We start from the raw sequence: 23,019 nt of genomic DNA, 5'->3' as shown, positions 1-23,019 counted from the left end.
TAAATTCGTAATATATAAATCGTATATAAGGCCATTAGTTTTAGTGTTCACTCAATTTTTTTACATTTATTGATCATTGGCGTTTCTCCGTCAGTGTATTTGGCCAATGTGTACACACAAACACAATCTGTTATCTCTCTCATTGATAGCGTTAGTGCTTAATTTACAATCCTCTCGGTAACTACAAGGAAACGGTCTTTCCTGTAAAGGATCGCTTTTGTGGGATTTCGATTCGGGAAGCGGCTCGTGACAAAGCGGCACCCTTTGTTGCCTTATAAAAGCCGCCGGTAGTTAAAGATACGAAAAGCCAGCCTTTTTAATTCCATCTACCATGTTTTTAAAACGGAGAAAGTATATTCGTGAAGGTAGAGTTGAAATTTTGTTAGTTTTAGTAACATTATGCCCGTATGTAAGGTTTGCTCTAAAATAAAATATGTGGGAGAAGTTTCTCGATACAGTAGGTCTGCCTACCGTACTATACCTTAGTAGGGTGTAACTTCTATCACTCCTAATCTTATTACACCTTGGGACTATTACTTGTGACTGTACTTGTAGTTTTACCAAATAGCCAAATGTTAACTTAATAATAACAAAATGTTGTATTTGTATTTGAATGAACATTTTAGTACGTTTGGTTTCACTAAATGCTTGCTATTGCTTTAGTAATATAGTAACTTTTGAATAATATCGTAATATCCTTATCGTTCAAAGGAAGTGGACAAAGGTTAACATCATTAACAGGCATACCGCTTAAGATGTCATCGACTTAACGAAGTCTAACAAATTGATAACCTTCCTAATGAGTTAGACGAGGAAACTAAAAACTTGTGAAACGTAAGGAACACGAGTGAAATATGGCTTTACAACAAAAAGTTCATTTGAATTTTTAAAGTAAAACCTCACAGGCCAATCCACCGCGTTAATGCTTGATCGTCCTAAACAAACTTAGTTAATTTGTGATTTATACCCCTTCTCCTGTTGGTTTTAATTTATCGACAAATACGAATGTAAATGGAGGGAACTTTTATATCAATCGTAAATCGTTTACTTTTTCATCGAGTCGGTATAACGTTCGTGCTCCTATATAGTTAGTCGCGGTACAATCAAAACGTCGTAAAGTGTAATGGTTTCGGTCGTAAGTCGTAATTAGGGTTGCCAACTGTTCTGATTTAATCGGGACGTTCCGGATTCATACTCAAACTGTACAGGGACGTCTTTCCTTCTTTGTTTATCTCTATTTTGATAACACATCATTTTAATTATAATATATCTTAAGTATGGATTTTTACTTATGTTTTCATTGCAATCATTGTTGCCCGTGCTCGCGATTTTATGGTATATGGCTTGTCAAATGTAAGGAGTAAGACTCTAATTCAGGATTTGTAAAAGCAGAAATCCTATTATTTCGAATTTTTGCTTCTACGATTACGATTAAGTTATAATAATAAAGACATTATTAAAACCATTTTTCTCGAATTCCGAATTTTCATACATTTCATCCCGAAAAATTCATTATAAAAGTTTGTCAGCCTAGTCATAATCTACTCGTTCGATATGGGAACAGCCATTGTCGGAGATCGTCCAGATACGGTATCGATATTCAAAGTACTCTCCTCGCTCATGATGTGGGAGAATAGACTTTACTACCTGGGAATAGGTGTTATGTGGAGTACTTGATAAGTTGGGCGTGAGTCTATGAACGCGTTAGTATCGGTCATCACGTTTTGGACAAACACCATGATACGGATTAGAGAGGGTGTGGATAATTGGCGTTACTTGCGCACATTGTTATTGTAACGACTATAGTTTTATTGTATCAAACAGTGATAAGGACACGTATGTTATGACGACCACTTAACAGTGGTGTCTTTTTAAAAAGCTATAATAGTTTAGTCATTACTTAGTTTTGTTTATTGAAACAAAATCGTATTTTATTCCAAAGTAGCTACATACCAAAGTCTTGAACAATCGCACTATAGATTTTAAAGCAATTTTTAGCAATAGATAGATTAGAATAGATTCACACGTGCGAAACCGGGGCGGGTAGTTATTTAAATTATAAAATCAAAAGTGTGTCTATTTACTATTTACTACCTTTTGACGACAAACGGCTGAACTGATTTGAATGAAATTTGATGTGAAGATAACTTATATCTCGACGATATATATATTATAATGGTTTTTATTATTAATTATATTTCAAATTATTCACAAAAAATACTCTGTGGTAGCGTATCACAAATTTTCACATAATTCAGAAATTCCCCTAAAAGCAACTTATCAGCCTTATGTTTGCACAACTGCATATTTTATTGTAGAGTTATATATAAATATAGAGCTATATACTACATAACATTACATTATTGTACCTATATTTCTATAAAAATAGTCTATACTATTCTATAGAGTTTACTCCTTTTGTTGTAGCTGTAAAGGCCATGCGACAGCATCAGTATTAAAAGAGGTACAAAAAAAATAATCTTATATTATATTTGTCTGTATCCCTTAAACACTTATTAGAAATATAACGCACCTGATTAATAGTAATAACCATAATAATAAACAATCGCCTGCAGTATTTAAAACATCCAGTTTCGTCAAATTTGAAACTTTTTATATGGATAGCTTTATTACTACAAAAATGAAGATCGATAGATAGAAAGTAATTTATTTGTAACGTACAGTAAAGAAAAGGCATAAACAATATATTAAAGGACACATGTATCGATACAATATGTTTAATAATGGATCATTCGTACTTCTACTAGGGTGAATATCCATCGTTCCCAAGATTGAACCTGAACAAAGAACCCCAACAATAGTCACATTTAAAATGACGTAGAAAAAGTAAATCTCTGCTCTGTCTCTAGAGTGCCTGGTATAGATAATAATATTAATATCTTTTTCAGCATATAGTAATCTGCGATCATTGTGTGATCATGCATTTCTTCTGTAGCTTCGTAACGAAAATTTGTTTTTGTGATTGTCATTTACGAGCTATTTGTTTTTTTTTTCTAATAAAATGCATATTGGAACTTAGTTCTCTAATTTATACAGTTTTCGTGTTGATTGTTAATGCGGTGTCTGCTATTGTGTCTGATGCTGCTATGTGGGGAATTTGTATATCATATTCAAGTATAATTTAATTTTGTCACTGTCTACAGATAAAGGAATCGTTAGAATCGTTGTACTGATTTAAATTTTTTAAATAAAAAACAAACTTTTTTCTATATTCGCCGTTTTTTAAGGCTTATTTAGTGTTCGCAGTCTAATGAAAGTCCTTATTTTACCCATTTCTTACCTTGACCAAAGTATCAACGGGATAGTCCGCAGTTGTCTGCGCACTATTGTAGATCAGGTTAGACAGACAGGTCTTTGCAAGGAGGACCAGGGTGGGTGCTGTCTCTAATTACAATGACTATGTATACAAATAATTACATATGTTTATATATATTAATTCAATAGTAATTTATTCATACAGGATAATTTTAAACCACTTATGCACATCAATTTTTCACTACATTTTTTTAACCCCAGTAGTTCAGTCCAGTAGTTTCATCGTTCAATTGGTTGGTTCAGGTGACAATAAAGTTGACATACATAATATTTACTGTATTTCAAATGAATGAAATACGTACCTGAATTGTTTTTTACGTTTGTCTTTTTTCCCCCATGCAATCGTGAACGTCGGACGTGTTTCGTTGTTTTTATCGCATCATATAGTCTTGAATATTGCAATATTCAAGACTATATGATATGATTGATATTTTTGACGACCGCGGTGGTCTAGCGGTCTAACACACCGCTTTACGTCCGATGGTCGCGGGTTCGATTCCTCGCACGGCACAAACATTTGTATTCATGAGTATGATTGTTTGTATCGGTGTGAGTGTTTTCTATGTATAATATGTATGTATTTATAACAAAAAACATTTATGTATTTGTAACAGTTATCTAGGACCCATAACACAAGCTTTAGCTAGCTTAACTTGGGTGTAAATTGTCCTGAGATTATTATTATTATAATATGTCAAATATACAATTTTTTATATAAAGTAAAAATCGAATAGTAATATATTTTAATTAGCATCATCATCATCATCATAATCATCTTTACTTTCTATCTGGTTTATTTACACAAACTCATCCTCTCTATATTTTTTATCAAACCTTACTATGTCATCATATGTAAGGAATCGCCTGAAAATAAACCCATATACCGTAAAGTCACCTGTTACGTCAAAACCATGTACATATTTAGAAGCTGATATAGCTTTACACAGGACACTAGAGTGACGCTCACGCCCCCACCCGACCTTTACGGTGGACTATTTGTTATATATACCCACGTCATTAGATACGGGTACTATAAAGTTTAAACAAACATTACTAACTACATTAAAATTTTTGTAGTAGTTTGTAAAAAAAGTCGGGTATGTGGGTGCTTCTAACTCATCTATTTCAATTGTCAAACAGCTTACCCAGCCTTACACTACTTATAAGTGTTTTTTAATTACAAGTGTTTGACCACATTTGCTCTTGATGGTAAGTGATAATGCGGTTTTAGCTGTTTTTTTTTAAGTATACCCGCTAACAATATACTTTGGCGGGGTACTAGTGGAGAATGGGTAAAATGAACATGAGGTCAGATCAGTTATTCCATAGTAGCAAATTCAGCAGGATTTTATCACAACGGTTTCCTTTTGGTACATTGCTAGTAATTGGGTCATCAGTCGTGTGGCCATCACATTACTAACAATCTCTTTCTCCCCTGGTAAGTAGTTACACGCAAGCTCAAATATCCACTGTATTTATTTTCCTATTCACTCTACATATATTTCTTGCATAAAACGGCACAAATCGTTTGGTACTCGCAGCAGGGATGTCAACTGTATATGGGTGGATCCGCTATCTATGTCTTGTTTTACGGTGGCGGAACGAGTACATTCTAAGGAGTAAATCTTAGTAATATAATAAACGCGAAAGTTTGTGAGAATTGATGGATGTTTGTTACTCTTTCACACAAACACTACTGAACAGATTTTTATGAAACTTTACAGTAATGTAGCTTATACTCGTACATCAGAATAACACAGTCTATAAATTTTGCGGGTGTAACCATAGGCACAGCTAGTGTAATAAAAATAATGTGACACTTTAGGACCTTGGAAAAGGCGTCAAGCTTCACTTCACACTAGCCTCGTTAGTGTATACCATTAAAATAATCAATAACAATAACATAGAAATAAGTTTCATTTCGTGGTACTATATGTTATTATCAAGTGACCTTTTTAAGTAGGTAGTTAGTTTGTGTGGCTTCGAGTGTGGGCTCTCGAGTGTGTGTGTCCGAACGGAAACAGTCCCCTGTCTTGTTTGTATTTAGTTCTTATTATTAATATTAGATACATATTATACTCAAATTAGCAGAACTGTCAATTACCCTAATTTAGCCCACTTTTTTTTAAATTTTTGAAAATATCTAATAACTCTTTATACAAACAGAATATCAGATTTTTGATAATTTCAAAAATTCTATCAGGAAGCGTGATTGATAATATGAGATGACAGCTTTCTTTGTGAATATGTATAACATTTTCACATGTATTTTAATATACAGAAAAACACTTTAAAATGTCTAGGCGAAGGTGACGATCCTGCCCTATGCTGGTAAATATAATATTTTTTCCATAACGTCATTCTGGTTGTATATATGTTAATATTTTCTTGGGGATTTACGTAAATATAGCAATAATGTAATTATTTTTATTCAAATAGTCAAAGTAAAGTTAATGTAGGATTGTCATCTGTCAATAACTCCTACAGGAATATACGTTTTTAGTCCTTGTATATATTGTGTATATGTTATATATTAAAAAAAAAAGATCGCGTTTTGTTAGAGCATTTATTTAAGAAATAAGTTTTGTAAACAAATATGCTATTCACTACCCATGTTACAATATTCACGTGATTAAATTTGTGATTTAACTAATCAAAAATAAGTGCTCTTTTTCGAACTAGTAGTTCCTGAGATTAGCGCGTTCAAACAAACAAACAAACTCTTCAGTTTTATAATATTAGTATAGATGCGTGTCGTAGTCACGCAACAAGCCGAGAAATTCAAAGATTTGTAATGCACCCGTGCGAAGCCGGGTCGGGTTGCAAGTATAAAATAATACATGCATAATTAAGTGGCGTGGCTACAATCAAGAGGGTCAGAGTTGAGTCAGCCCCATGCTATTGTTCCCCATAGCATTGTGTCCGCTTCCTGTCGCCGCCGCTGTCTGTATAAATGATATTAATTGACGAGACATTAAGGGCATGGCTCGTTGCCGTTTGTTGACCCATTGGTTGCCATGTTATGGAGAATTAAACTAGTTTAATAAAAAATTAAATCGTAAATAATAATCTGTTTTCTCCCTCACATTCGTCATGGCATTTCATGGCATGTGTTACAAAGAACAAAAAAACAAAATCCTTCTGGCATCAAACCACAAGGAGAGTATTTCCGTTCTCATGACGGATATAATCCTCTTGTACTTTGATGCCAGAGAAATTACTTTGTTTTTAAATTATATCTCATTAAAATATAATCAAATAAAACTCTATAATACTTCATTAATTAATAAACTGAATCTCGAGTATGGTAAGTTATATTTGTAAAAAAAAACTGCTTGTGTCATCCTAAATATTTTCTAAATAAAAGGTTTATGTTTTAGTTTAAATTTTTAAAGAAATGTGTTAAGAGATAAACTGAAACATATACCTTGATCTGTGGTCTCTCTAATGATTTCTTATAATATTCGTATACTAGATACTCGTACCTTATTTTAATATGTGAAAATCTTCATAAACATTCTCCGAAGTGACTTGCATGAAAATAATAGCCATAAAAATATAAAAAAACCATCTATTGAAATCATTACCACAATATTAGACAATCAATAATTCAGAATCGAAACTATCCAATTTTAGTGCTCTAATATCATGTTTAAGTATATAAATATGACATTAAAAACACGATTTCGTGCTGCCCTCGAAGCAATAAAGATAAATCGACGAAGGTAAAATATACTAGAAATTGTTTTCGCTCTGCGCAAGAGTGTCCTTATACTCCACAAATCGGTATAAAACTAAAACTCAGCTGCTTGATCTGATGATTCTTGTGGAATATCTTCGCCATGATCATCTACTGATAGAGAGAAGCGAATGTGAATTTTTTACCACTAATAGCAAACGATGCAGCTCAAGGCCCGATAGTAATATGCCAGGGTGTACTTGATGCGTGGTTGTACTGCACATAGTTTCTCCTTTGGAAAGCATCGTGTTTAATTTTTGGTGAATTCACGAGGGTGTGCTAGCTGACCTAACTTAATCTTCAGGATATCATTATTACTTATAGGTATATTAATCTGTTTACTTGTATAACTATAACACTGGAAGGAAATTGTTAGTAATGTGGACTAATGATCCTATTGCTAGCAATGGATCATACCAGGTTGACCTCCACGCGGTCGCCCCTTAGAAATCATTATGATAAATTACTGGTAAATATGCGAGGATGTACTAACCGACCTTACCACATGCTCCACTGGTAAGCCGCCAGTGTAAACCATTAGCGCAGGGAGGAGAAGTCTGCCATTATCAGCTATTAAAAAAAATACGCTGTGCTATATCTCGGATTATTATATTTAGATCACGTGTCAAATTTATTTAATAATCCTATTGGTAAAGATTATTAATTGGCACAGAACAATCCAACATGATGACCAACATGTAAATTTACACCGTTAATTTTCCTAAAATAAATAAATAATATAAATATTATATATAATAAATTATATATAGGATATTAAGATATTAATTCTGCCAGTGTATCATTATCTCAGACAAGAGCACTATTCCTTTGTCACCTTTAGAAAAAATTACACTCGTATACCTACCATAGTACAATGTAATGAGACAAGAAATCTTAGAAGCAGATGCGTATTTATTTAGTCGTCCATGAAACAGTGTTTGTTACCTAATAACCTTCATCATTGAATAGAACAACGGTTTGTTATACGAAAGAATCATAAAGCGCAATTGTGGGATGGCCTTAAGGATATTTGTTAATAGATAGTGTATGTATTGCAATCGGTTTGCACACTTAATTGTTGTTTATCTGTACGTATAGAGGCGGAAGTAGCGTAAGTAATATCCTAATGGTGTGACCTAGCGAACGTTCCTAGCGGCTCACTATAGCGTACAATTTTTAGATCATGTTAATTTTTAGGACCTTGCCTTTGTTATGGTTTTGTAATACGTTTGTTTGTAACGTATTGTATATATTTAAGTATGTTATAGTAAACATATGCAGAAACAAATGTAAATAATCTCACTGGTCTTACACACCTGGTGTACTCTGAAAATCCTTACATTTATGTAAGGTTGTATATATATTATATAATGTAACACTTACATAAGGATTGTCAGGATTTTAAACTAATATTTTAAATGCGAAAGTAACTGTCTGTGTGAAAGTAAGTGTCTGTCTGTCGCGTTTTCACGCCAAAACTAGAGAACCGATTTAAATTAAACTTAGTATACAGGTACACTAGATTCTGAGAAAAGACATTGGCTTTTAATGCGAAAAAAGGTTGTAAGGAGTTGAAAGTTGATATGAAAGGTTTTATAGAAGTATCGTCTTTTTTTGCAAGCTAGAAATTTAGCTGGATACGTACCTATATGTCTTATTTGAAAAAGAATTAAAAATGCTATCCAAGGTAAAGGTTTAAGGTATATCCACTATTCCACCCAAACAAAGTGACGGGCACAGCTAGTATATAATCTATAAATATATAAATTAATTGCTGTTCGTTAATCTCACTAAAACTCCAGAACGGCTGAACCGATTTGGCTAATTTTAGTCTTGAAATATTCGTGGAAGTCCAGGGAAGGTTTAAACGGTGATAAAATATAAAGAAATTGCATGTAAAATAGCAAATTCAACAATTTTATATTCCCATACAAACTGCTGATATCTGTTAAACAGGCTGCGTTCAGAAATTTATTGAAACCTTTGACATACTCGTATTATTAATTTTGAGAAAGAACCTAGTTCGCGGGTTCAGCTAGTAGGATATAAAATTCTACGTTTTTTTTACAACGCTAACTAAAAAGTTGATGGTAATTTGTTTTATTTTTGACGACTTAGTATTGTAATACATAAGTTACGCCCTAACCCTTCTAGACTCCTGCTTGCAACCGTCAATATTGAACACCTGACGCTAACAGGATAGAACGTAGGTCGTAACCGCAAAAGCATCTGTTTGCAATTATTTCCTTGGCCATAATATTGAAAGAAATACATACATATAAATGCGTAATATTATATATTTTCATTTATTAAAACTGTATAAGTGTTTATACGCAAAAATGTCGAGTAAGAGTGTATTGTTCTACAATAAAAAAAAGAGAGAATTATGTAATCTCCGTCTGAAATACTAAGTGATCCTTTAAGTTTCAAACAAAATCACATTTTTGTTTATTGTATAAGAAATAATGATTTGGGTACCATTACAACTAAATTGATATATATTTATACTTTACAACAAAGTGTTTACCGTGTAGTTGTATACGATATATAAAACATGGTACAGCTTTAATTCTCATAATTTCAGAGAATATTTTTTATTCCCTTTTCTATATAATACATTAACGCAAAAATTTGACCCTTGATTCCTGTTATTATAACACATTAGGTGCGGTGATTTTTCAATTTACAAAATTCTCGGAAACCTTAATTAAAATAAAAAAGGATCAAGGGTTATTTATTATATTCATACTAACGCTGCCCGCGGCTTTACTCTAACAGCAGTAAAAGTTCCATTAGATTGCAAATGGTAATATCAAAATTGATCGAAACAAAAGACACGTAATATGTAATCTCTTAAGTAACTCCTTCTATTTGAAGTCGGTTAGAAATATTTATTTAATAAGCGACGTGACGCAGTTGTTTATTTCCTCGACTTAGACCCCAAAGATCGCTGCTTATGTAAACAGCGATAACAAACCAAATTAATCGGAGAGACGACGGTAATCTCGCTCCTTACCACGTTGCACTGTCAGTTGTTATATTAACCGTAATACTGACAGTTGACAATACTTCTACTCCATCTGGGATAAGTATCATAACCGAGGACACTATATTTATTTTTTAAAAATGAGGAGTTCTGCATCTTGATGTACTATGTGTACTATGTGATGAACACATAATATAAAACAAAGTCGCTGTCGCTGTCTGTACGTCCCTATGTATGCTAAAATCTTTAAAACTACGCAACGGATTTTGATGCGGTTTTCTTTAATAGATAGAGTGATTCAAGAGGAAGGTTTATGTATATAACACGTGTACCCCCGTGTGAAACCGGGGCGAGTAGCTAGTTATTATTATTATATATATATAATAGAGTCGCTTCCACTGTCTGTTCGCTTAGATCTTTTAAACTACGCAACAGATTTTAATAACAGTTTTCAGCAATATATATATATAGTCATTCAAGAGGAAGGTTTATATGTATAATACATGCGTGGTATAGTATAGAACAAGCCAAGAAATTCAAAGATTTGTATATGAAGCCGGGCCGGTAGCTAGTTGTTTATAAAATGAAAACCCATTTATCAAAGGAAGTAATTTATTAGAATATTAAGACACGTATTCATCGAGTATTACCAATGAGGTCGCGCCAATGTCGCGCCTCTCTCGTAATTTAACTTCGCCTTCTGGGAATAATCATTTGAGAGTATTAAAAAAAATGAAGAAATCTATTGTAGTGGAACAATTGTATTAGAGCCGGGCTTACGTGTCAATATTGGAATTATTCTCGGAAGTAATTTGATACTTTTTCGATGTCCTTACGATTCAAACTTGAGTTGCGTCCGCAGTGTTATTTAATCAACTTCGGAATAGTCAGTGTTCTATTACTGATTTCCCATGGTCTCTGCTTCCATTTTAAGTTTTATGCTCTATATTAGGACAGATATAGTATTTATTGGTGAATAAAAAACAGCACTATGTTTATTTTGTGTACGAATATAATATAATAATAAATAAAATAGAATATTACGCTCGTGGATATATTTATAGCCGTGAAATGAATAAGAATAATTAGTATATATTATATTACAAAAGAAACAAAAAATATTGTCGCTCTACGTTCGACGATCCATTTTTGAAATTAGTAATTTTATTTTCTAATGTAATAAATGTTATTCTATTCTATTATTTTTAAGCAATACTTAATGGCTGTAATTTTTTTGTAATAAATTTTTAAAGATTAAGTTCAATAGATATTAATCTACTTTTTGTACTATTACCTAACGATTAACACTTAAAAATATCTTCTTATAGATTTTATATAACAGTATCGTGGGTAATAAACATCGTCTCTAACGAGCTTCGAACACCTGCGTTCGGCTGCGCTTGGCACAACCGCGCCCGCTGCTAAGCCTACGGGCACTATTACCTATGGTTTAGATAGGCCTAGCGGGTCACCGCAAAACTTACATATACACGTACTTGTTATTAATTATACAATTTTGAATCCATTTAAAATAGTAAAAGAGTTTCTATTCGACTAATATATTTATTGTCTATTACGTAATCCATTTGCCAATTCTGAATTATTTCTATTTTTTATATACGTTACTTATATATATATAGCTGTATTCCGCAGTGTTGACCGCTTTGTATGTAGCCTATGTTATTCACTGATAATGTAGTCTTCTGTACGTGAAAATACTTCTTTAAAGAGTCTACGTCTCTCTAGAGACTGCCTCTCTAGAGAGAGGGAATCACAAATGTGGCCAGCTAAACTAAAATATCAATCAAGGACGGAGGAAGGGTATGAAAATCTAGTCATTCGTATGACATAATTCATGAATAGCTCTTACGATGTTTATTACCATAGTTCAAGTACAACTAGAAACTAAACGCATGAGTTAAGCGTCCATTGTTGATATGAACTAATTACTCAGTCATGAATCACCGTTAATTCAATAACCACCACCTGTATCACGTTTAGGGGATCTTTCGCTGTGTCATACTTGATTCACCCTAACACCGCATGTAGATCAGGGTTGCCAGTTTTAAAAGACTCAGGTGAAGACGCGCCTAAGCCTCGTACGAAAAAATAAAATATATTAAGTCAATTGAACTCTTTAACAAGGAATAAATTTAAATCTCGAACAATTATTTATGATGATGAAAATGTTCTAGGCGAAGGCCAAAAGTCTTGTAGGGATGCCAATGTTACGAGTACAACTCGTAACATTGGCATCCCTGATGAGGACGTCACGCATATCGTAGGGCGTTATCTTGGAAACTATCACAGAGATCGGTATACAATGAAGGGCCCCGGGCGAGACACTCCTCGTACACCTGTCTACGCTAGTAGGGTTACCAGATGACAGATATTTTCCAGACATGTTCGGATTTTTGACCGTTGGGGAAATAATTATGATGGTTTCTTGGAAATGATAGTACCTCCTAACTAATACAGAAAGCAATAAGAAATAAGATCTAAGTAATGTATATGTTTTAATTTACTGGAGTTAAATATTTATTAACAATCAAAAATTTACTGTTAATAGAAAAACATATGTAAAAATAATATGAATAAGATTTCTTTAAAAAGAAATGTCATATAGCCTCTGTAAATGACAGTCATTGACCACCACATCATATACTTGTACTAGTCTCACTTGAAGCTGCTCGGAATTACAATTGATATGCATCTAATTGTATCCAAAACCTAAAAAAAATATTTTTAATTTTGTACATGCGAGTCTCTTGTAAGTTAACTTCCACAAAATAACTATTTACAAAAAAAAAATTGAAATGTTACTGAATAGTTATGCACGAAAATGTTATGGTCACGAAATGTCACAATTTGATCTGATAACCCTAGGCAGGCATATATCAGGCGGAAACTAATAAGCCAACGACGCACCGGCTGCGTGCTGGAGCCGCAGGCGCAGGCGCACGGAGCCGCGGACGTGTCCAGCGCGTGCGCCCGCGCAACTCGCCCTCCGGGGAAATGCCTCCGATAGTCATTAACTTTCGGGGATTGGTGGCCTTCCAATGATATATGTGTGGGATGTGCCGGATGCTTATGTAATGACTACGAAGAAGGTGCTATTACCTTCAACATTTTTGTGCTTCATTTTTCTAAAATTTTTCTGTCGCGCCCCAAGCAGTACGACGTTGGTGTTGAAATTGTGAATGCCCATAAATATAATCTAGATGTTATGTTTAGTTTATCATGATTCTAGCTTACGTTTTGTAATAGCATTTCAAAGTGAAATATCTTTACAGATTTTGTAATTACGACATTGAAAATGAGTCTTATAATGTTAATACTTATCTGTAGCCTTGGCATCTGTTTAAAATAGATAGTACTTGTCGAAAGTTCCAATCATGCTAAACTACCACTACAACTTTCTGACAGTATGAATTTCTAAACAACCCTCCAGTTGCACTAAATACTCATATTGAGCCTAATTCGTCTGTATAAAGGCGGTGGGTTTCTCATAGATTGAATACTAGTCCCGTGTTACGTTCAGTCTGTGATTAATTTTCATTTCGACAAATTAATTATTTGTCGAAATGAAAATTAACCATCAGACCTTACATAGTAACAATTATTTAAATTTGTCAACACAAATACTGCATGCAGTTCCCAGGTAGCAACATATCGCATTCACAATGCAAAGGACACACCGTTTCCTCAATTAGCTAAGCATTTGTCATTCAAATAGCTACAAATCTATTATACAAACAATTACAGCAATCACAACTGCTATTCGGCTATTGATATTAGTCACACGACTTACATAATAGATATCATATCATTGCATTTGTTGAAGGTTTCTCTATATAAGGATTGAGCCGATTTATTTGGGTGGCACGAACGTGATTAGATCCACTACTATTAATGTGAACCCATTGTTTAATATTGCGCCTAAAAATTGCGCGTTTTGTTATGACTGAACCGTTGCTATGTGACGCAACGATCACACCTGGTCTGGTCTGGATCCTCTTAACAAAGGAAAATTATAGGTGCAGACATCGATTCGAATTCCGAACACACATTGAAGATTTAAAATTTATCCGTCGTCGATCGGTGCGTGCGCATGCCGCGTACCCTCACGTATATTTCACCGTGCCCAAATGAAATTATTATACTAATTACCGAATCTCGATCACGAGCGGGAGGCGGGGCGGTTCTAAATCTCGGCCCGCTCGGCTAAATCGATTACGGGTATTACTAGCCTAGAGCCCCGTGTTTTGTCTCTGTCTAATGTGGGCCGGCCTTGCTCTCCTCTTTTTGGATATAATCTTTTATGGTTCATTGCACCTCGTGGGCATTTTAGCCGAGACCATTTTACTAGAAATAGGAAAGTTTGGTCTTATAATGTTCTACAATTTGAGTTGATGTAAATGTAAAGTTTCGGCAACTCTCCTCAGATTTACAAGATATTACATTTTGAAAGAAGATTCCGACTGGTATTGCAGCAATTAGTCAATCTCGGATCATGTAAACTGCATTATAATTTTTACATTTCGCGCTCTGATACCGAATGAGTTCACCCACTTTCACACGCAGAGACTATTTCGATAAAACTATCCAAAAATCAACATCAACATTGGATTTTCGCGAATTAGCATTCATTTCGCACGACTTTCTAAACGACACAGGTAAATAGTGGTATCTACTCTTTAACTAATTGTTTTAACGAAAACAATGAAACTTTTTATATTAGTGTTTTTGTAGTTCAAGAGACGAAACGTAGTTACGCTCCGTTTAAGTGTAGAACCGAATTACTTTAAATGGGTACATAAAATCTCCATTACTTCATAAACAGTCAAACTTATGTATTCGACGTCTATGAATTCGGTTGTTGTAATATTAGGTACTTTAAAATCTACCATTACGTCATATGTAAGTAAGAATCCATAAATGATACGCGATGTGAATTAACGGTTTATTTCCTCAACTTGGACCCCATAGGTCACGAAAATCTAATCCTTCTAAAAAACTTTATACATTTATATTTCCGTTTGGATCCTGTGTTGCAGACATCGATCACAATCGAATATCATCGCTCCCTGCTATGATGGATTAAAATATACCCAGCAAAATGTCAAGTGTCGAGTTCACCGCGTTGTCTGCAACAGATAATGTTTAAGACTAGAAAATCTAGCATTTCTAATTTGGAATCATTGTTGTCGACAGCCTGTTCGAGCAGGAGATCATGAGCTACGTGCCGGCGGGCGGGTGCGGAGCAGCCGCGTCACCCGCGGCCTCGCCGGCGGCAGCGCGCAGCACGCGAGCACCCGCACCGCAGCGCCGCGACTTCGAAGCCAAGCTACGGGCCTTCTATCGCAAGCTGGAGAGCAAAGGATATGGCCAGGGACCCGGGAAATTAAAGTAATTGAAATCATCAATGCTGTTGCCATTATTAGTTTATAATGGCGATGCCTGCATGAAATATAGTGCATGATATTAGCTGATAATCTGCCTGTCTAAATGTGTAAAAAAATTGTAATCAGGCAAATATATTATTTTATTTAAGCGTAGCGATTTTGCAATCTGTCTCACCTCCAGGCAGGGAGGCATAGGCAGGGATTCGATTTCCGGCACAGTACTAACGTTTTGTAGTCATGAATATCGTTTGCATTTTTCTGGGTGTTTTCTATGTATATTACGTATGTATTTAAAAAAAATTATTCAAATTTGTGTTAGACGTCTAGTACCTATTATACAAGCTCTGCTTAGCTTAGTACTAGATGTCGCTGTGTGTACTAAGATATTACAATAAACTGTTTATCTGTTATTATCTATTAAAGTAACACTTAAAGTTTGGAATATTCATGGTAATTTACTACATAGATTTAAAAACTTTCAATGTTTTTTCATTCGCTTCATATTTGATGTTATGATAAAAAAATAAAAATCAGAATACCTGAGATGGTAATCGCCGCTCGAGCACTGAAATATAATATTTTTTATATCAATACCGTAAACTTATTTCAATATAAATTTAATTTAGGAATTATTAATCTAAATTTACTTAACTTTGAAACGAAATTTTGTCGCAAGTCACCTAATTTATTAACATTCATTGTCACGAAAAGTGCATATATTTGCTGCGACTATTATTACACATATCCTCTAGTACATACGCAACTAAAATATAGTATTTAATATAATTGCAACAAACATTTTCAGATTGAACATACGCCGAGAGCATCTTTTAGAAGATGCGTTCAGGCGCATCATGTCATGTGGGAAGAAGGAGCTACAGAAGGGCAAGCTGTGCGTCCTCTGGGACGGCGAGGAGGGGCTAGACTACGGCGGCCCCAGCAGAGAGTTCTTCTTCCTCTTGTCCAGGGAACTCTTCAATCCCTACTACGGCCTCTTCGAGTACTCCGCAAACGATACTTACACGGTCCACGTGTCGCCCATGTCGGCCTTCGTCGATAATCATCATGAATGGTGAGTGTGCTTTGTTTTCTGTGTTTTTTTGATAAGGTACTTCTAGGACGTAGTTCTTTTTCAAAAACAGCGGTCTTTGATCATTGGAAGTAATTTGCATATTGTAGGAAATGGTGTACGATGGTCAATATGACTTAGCAGTCTTGTTTCTGATATAAATAGGTTATATTTTAGTTTTTAAGCTATGTCTTGAATGTTTTTATTTCATTACGTAGCTGTGTTGCAGTGGCTTAAAATTTTAAAAGATTACATTTTAATTTTGTGGTTGTATATGAGCTATCACTTGGATGTATGCAGTTGTAAAACGTACGACTTGATTTATAAATAAAATAAATTATAAGAAGTAATTATTTTGCTCTTCTATATTATACTAAAAACTAGGAAATTCACATAATTCCAGTTTTCCTGGTTGGCAAATGAGAAAATTAGACAAACCAATAATATGTATTTGCTGGTCATTATGTACTATTATGTTAAATGTATGTGATTATCCAGTAATACTTAGTTGGTGACTGACAGCCACTGATTCATCATCAAACATATATAACCTTGAAAGCAATAGGTATATATAGTTTAGCATAGGCTAATATATATAGGTATATATATATAAAGATAAAAGGAATAGAGTTTGTTTGAACTCGCTAATCTCTGCAACTACTAGTCAGATTTGAAAAAGACGTATATAAATTTAAAGATTGTTTGAACGTACTAATCTCAACAAGTACACGTATCTATTAATTAGATTCTAAAGGCACTTATATAAAGTTAAAGTTTGAATGCCCTAATGTCTGCAACTACTAGTCAGCTTTGAAAAAGACGTAGGTACATAAATTTGAAGTTTGTTTGAACGCATTATTCTCAACAACTACACGTATATATAATTAAAGTTTGGACGCGCTAATATTAGTCAGATTAAAAAAAATTACTAGTATATAAAAAATATTTTTTATAATCCGACTAGCAAATAAATAGATGTTAGTGAAGACGGCACAAAATAACAAATGAATGGTGACGTAAGAGTAAGTGGTCTTTCTATGCGTTCTTATTTCTGAAGACAAAATTGTATATAGCTTGTTACTGTGTAATTTAGCTGCCATAGTTCACCATTTAAACAGAAACTCAACTTGCACAGCTAACTGGCCTACTGCCAGTTAGCTGTGCAAGTTGAGTTTCTTTTAGACAGAGTAACACACCCAAAAGACTTTAAACACACAAAGAATTTCTTGCTCATTCTTCTTGTGATGAATGCGTTCCGAATGAGTGGTAGAATCAAAAATATGACTATTCAAAAGTTTGTATTAAGCTTATTTGAATAAACATTATTTGTATTTTATTTCTTTGTACAAATTTCTCATTTGTGAACATAGATTATAATAGATATTGACTATTGATGAATTACTTATTAATGAATTACATAGTAATATTAATGATTTACCTAACTGTCAATGAATTACCAATTAATGAAAATGGAATAAGAACGTCTACTTGTTTTATCGATCATTTGATTAATTGATATTTGACAAGGCAACATTAAGTATCTTAATTATTTATTGGTTTATCAAATATCTCTAGTCGTCGAACTCTATGTAATGCATTTAGAAAATTATGGCATAAATTAAATCAATTACTTACAAACAAATACATTATTACAATATGTATTTATTATAATATTTTTTCTAATGTTTCTATTATAAATTCGTAGGTAAATAATCTTACAGAATAATACTTTCTCGAGAACGAACAGGATTATCGATATATTGAAGTATGAAATATATATGTATATATATAGAGAATTAACATGTAAGAAGTTTTGAAACAGCCAAAATTTCTTCTAGATTAATCTATATTAATCATTAATGCTTATAGACAGTTATTTATAAAACCTGAAAGTTACCTATTAGACCTTAGTCCAAAAACTAAACTATTTACTCCGTAGGGCATACTGAAAATGTTTCATGCTATTTTGGTCTTGCATATTTATGAGTTTAAAATATTTTCATACTTCAATTCAACATTTAATCTTGTTAACAAAGTTTTTAAGTTACAGCCACCGTTAAAGTATGTAAGATTATTTACCTACGAATTTATAACAACTTTCTAATATTAAAAAAAAAGTTATAAAAAATTCTAAACATATATTTTAGACTTTATGTGGGTTCATTTTAGATAGAATATGGATTAACAAAATATACCCTAAAACGTTGAAACTCTATATGCACACACGCATGACAGATAAATCAATAAGTTATCTTAATTATGTATGTACATAATTATTATGTTCCCATCTATATAAGACTTCCGTTGATTGTAAGTCCTCAGTTTCGTATGTATAATGAGTTTAAATTCATTCACTGTATGTCCATTGGTTCGTAAATTGTTAGTTGGTGCTCAACGAACAATGTGGCGAGCTTGTAACGGTACGTTTTCTATCATTTTGAGCAGCCTTTTATTATAGTTATGGCCAGGTAGAATCATTTACGCACAGAACACCAACACTTATAGATATAAATAACTAGATGTCGCTACTGCAAGCAGTTATTTTTATTGCCAGAAAATGGGGTAATATTGTTTTGCCCATTTCATTCTTAGGCTTATTTCGAGTGTATTTCAACTTTTTTTTATTATATTGAAATAATCTAGAAAATAACCTCATTTACTCTTTGCAATATTAGTTACCTGCGAGTGAAAGTCTCGTCAAAATGTCCAGCCATTTCAGAGAATAGCAAGGCAAACAGACAGACTTTTTTATTAACATTTAGTGAAAATTTCTTAATTTGACATTACAGACACTTCAATTTTATTTATTATCTACAAGGATAAATGGAAATAATAACCTGGACAATCCAGGCAACGCCATCTAGTCCCAAAGTGTCGCAACTACATACACTGTTTTTGTTTTGAATCAGAAAATAAACAATTCTATATTGCTAGCTTGGAACTAGATAGCGCTGTGTGAATTGCCCAGGGTTATAATAATTATGCCAGCGGCTTCATTCTCATGAAATTAATAACCTATGTGTTATTATGATGTTTATAATATAGCTATAATATATTACTGTAAAGTTTCATAAAAATCCGTTCAGTAGTGTTTGTGTGAAAGACTAACAAACATCCATCCATCTATACTCACAAACTTTCGCGTTTATAATATTTATATTGGCGACGGATACCGTATAAAATATGTTGACGATGATTACAGTTTAGTATTAGGAGAGCCATCGGCCTATTTGTCATTCCAGATATTAAACAGCCGCTCAGAATAAGTCGCCGTATAGATTTCGCATAATGAACTAAAACAATTTATTATAGTATTGACGCGCCCACATAACTGATATATCTATTTCGATTTAACGGTTTATTAATTAAGATGTTATAAAAGATTTATCTATTCGTTATAATAATTATAATTTATTATTTTGTTTAGATATTCAACAGCTAATTTGTCTATATTTTTTGTAATATTGACATTAATGTATTTTTATAATTTACTTTATATTAGGTGGTTTTATAATATATAAAATACCAGCTACTCGCCCCGGCTTCGCACGGGTGTATATTTATTATATATATATAAACCTTACTCTAGAATCAGTATCTATTATAAAAACCGCTTCAAAATCCGTTGCGTAGTTTTAAAGATTTAAGCATACATAGGGACGGACAGACAGCGACAACGACTTTGTTTTAACTATGTAATAATGATATCTATTAAAGATATTATATATAAAAGATTTATAACAAATTTATATTGTCTAGTTTATTCTTTTTTTGGTTGACTAAATATGTATTTTTATTTATTTATAAAAATACGACGGGACTGACGTACCAAAATTGGACAAGTCAGTAAATTATTAAAGAATAAAAAATAAAATAAAATAAATATTTCATGGTATTGTGTAAACAAATTCTTTCGTTAATTTACTTGAACAATAAATTTCGTTTTATTTTCATACCACAGACATGTGCCTCAAATATCATTCTATTATCCTTAAAAATACTAGATACTATGTATTTATTACAGATATGTAACACGTAAGTTGACAACCTATTTAAACTTGGTGTTGTACTATTTTTAGGCGTCACCAGTGTATGGTGGGAGCGACGCTCGCGCTGTCCCCATATACAAATCTCGCATCAAATTACAACAAACGCGGAATATTAAATTTCCTACACTTACGCACCTGTAACCATTTTTTGTTCATATTTGTTATTAAAACTTGAAATAATAGAATAGAAAATTCTTTATTCAAATATATTTAAACACTTTTGAATAGTTATATTATTTTGTTGTCTACCACTTATTCGGAAAGCTGTCTGATCACAAGAATGCTTATTAGCAAGAAATTGACGTGCCGTTCGTTTAAATAATTGCTAGAACTTTAACTTAAACTAATTGTGTAACTAAATAAGAATAAGACTTGTTCACGAATATGATCACTGCACTTTATTAAACAAATTTTAGGGACCCCTATCGGACCCGGACTAGTATGCCGCCACATAGACATGTGGCGGCATACTATCATTCAGGTCATTTTAGCGAGTCTGTAATAGACCTACAAGAATATAGACTTATATTTTTGATTTAAATAAATTACAAATTCTGGTCAGGCTTCGGTTCTCCAGAACCGTGTTAGTCCACGGTTTTCGATAGTTCCTTCTTTATGAATCTGATAAAAATGTAACGTTCTGATCACGACAAAAAAGTAATAAGTTCTGCTCTGTTCAGGTTTCGGTTCTCCGGCCGCGTGTTGGGCCTGGCGCTAGTTCACGGGTACCTGTTGGAGGCGTGGTTCACCAGAGCGTTGTACCGCGCGCTGCTGCGACTGCCGCCTGCCCTCGAGGACGTCGACGCACTGGACGCCCAGTTCGCTGCATCACTGCGTTGGTTGCAGGCAAGTTATATATCCTTACAATTATTAGTGATTATTTGACTAAATAATTGTTCACAGACAGTATGATTTTTTTCGGACTACTCTCGTCTCTTGTTGGTCGAAGCTGGCCTTTAGTCTGAGGGCACAGGGGATTGTATCTCAGGCCGATCGGTCGGGAAAGTAAGATGTACAGAATCACTGATTAATCGAATTCAGTAATATTTTTTATCTAAAATGAATAATATGATGGTCTAGTGGTTTACTTTCCTGAGCTGTGCCCAAGATCGTGAGTTCAAATCTTGCGTACACTGAATAATTTGTGTGTGTTTTAATTTCTGACCGACTCTCCAGTGAAGCCAAAAATTAATCCGAAAATTAAAGGGAAATGTGGCATGTCAAGTGATGCATTTACCACAACATCGATAGTTGACAATACCTCTAAGCCGTGACAATATCATGTATGATTGTTAAATTATAATGAGTAACTTAAAAACTACATAAACTAATAAATAAATAAAACATGTTATTACTATGCGCAAGACAGTTGTAATAATGAGCGGAATTATTGCCTTCCAGGCAATCTTAGAATGGTGAAGAGTTTTAATGGGTTCAGTCAAGCTATGACAATAATTGCAATGAAATATGGAGGAAAAATATATCATAAACATACTTACATATTGTTAACTATATTTACAATAAATAAAATATAATTTTACAAATTTAATTACAGTCGGCCCGCTGCGTGTCGTCTCTGGAACTGACTTTCGCTGTATCGGAACGTCTGGCTGACGGGCGAGTACTTGAACGGGAGCTGAAACCCGGCGGCAGAGATGTACCCGTCACTGAGAGGAACAAGAAGGAATACTTGGAGCGCGTGGTGCGGTGGCGAGTGGAGCGAGGAGTTGCAGAGCAGACCGAGTGGCTCGTACGAGGGTTCCACGAGGTGAGCATCAATATTCACTTAATACGCGTATTGAACATTTGACCATCATTCTACAATTTCTCTCAGTCTCTCAAAAGTTGACTAGAAGAAATCCCTATTTTGGGATAAGTCCGCCGCCATTGTAGCTATTTTTTTATAAGTTGTGTTCTATTGTACAATAAAGTATACAAATAAACAATCACATTTAACAACGTTAAAGTCTATTCTAAAATATCCCATTTCAGTACCGGATCTATATAAATCATTTGCCTAAAGTAGAAATTTAAATAATTCGCAATGACAAACTAAACTCAATACTCTAGAGTATATGATATCCGTATACCAATATTAAAATGTAACAAAAGTTCAAAGCTATGAAAACATAATGACAAAGAGAACCGTTTATATAGAAGCATTAATTTTAGTCTATGCGGCTATATCAGATGACATAAAATAATTTACTACTTTGTTTGCTTCAAAAATGTTGTTCGTTACTTATATGGTCGCAAAAAAAAAAACAAAGCGTTACGCACACAACCCTAATGTATTTATATTTGTACAGAAAAATCCTATTTACAGAAAATAGCGCTAAAGTTCGCATTATCCTATTTACTCACCTAAGATATATATTAGGTTAAAAAAGGACAAACTATTTTTTTAAACGAAAGAAAAATTGTTGTTTCCCTCT

The 23,019-nt window shown here is 33.6% G+C and overlaps 1 protein-coding gene across 3 annotated transcripts in view; it reads left to right on the top strand.

Moving 5' to 3' along the window:
- The window catches only part of LOC131850832 (E3 ubiquitin-protein ligase HECW2), a 73,308-nt gene that overhangs the window by 47,510 nt on the left and 2,779 nt on the right, over positions 1–23,019 (top strand). For all 3 annotated transcript variants that reach the window (XM_059201198.1, XM_059201197.1, XM_059201199.1), the window contains 4 exons: positions 15,276–15,470; positions 16,272–16,538; positions 21,265–21,430; positions 22,140–22,352. In XM_059201198.1, coding sequence (XP_059057181.1) covers positions 15,276–15,470; positions 16,272–16,538; positions 21,265–21,430; positions 22,140–22,352 — 841 coding nt within the window. The remainder of the gene's footprint in view (positions 1–15,275; positions 15,471–16,271; positions 16,539–21,264; positions 21,431–22,139; positions 22,353–23,019) is intronic.

This window comes from Achroia grisella, unplaced genomic scaffold, assembly GCF_030625045.1.
Source record: "Achroia grisella isolate CSIRO2021 unplaced genomic scaffold, CSIRO_AGI_Agris_v1 utg779, whole genome shotgun sequence".
NCBI lineage: Eukaryota > Metazoa > Arthropoda > Insecta > Lepidoptera > Pyralidae > Achroia > Achroia grisella.
Note: the sequence above shows the minus strand (reverse complement) of the source record. Positions and strands in the feature narration are given on the sequence as shown.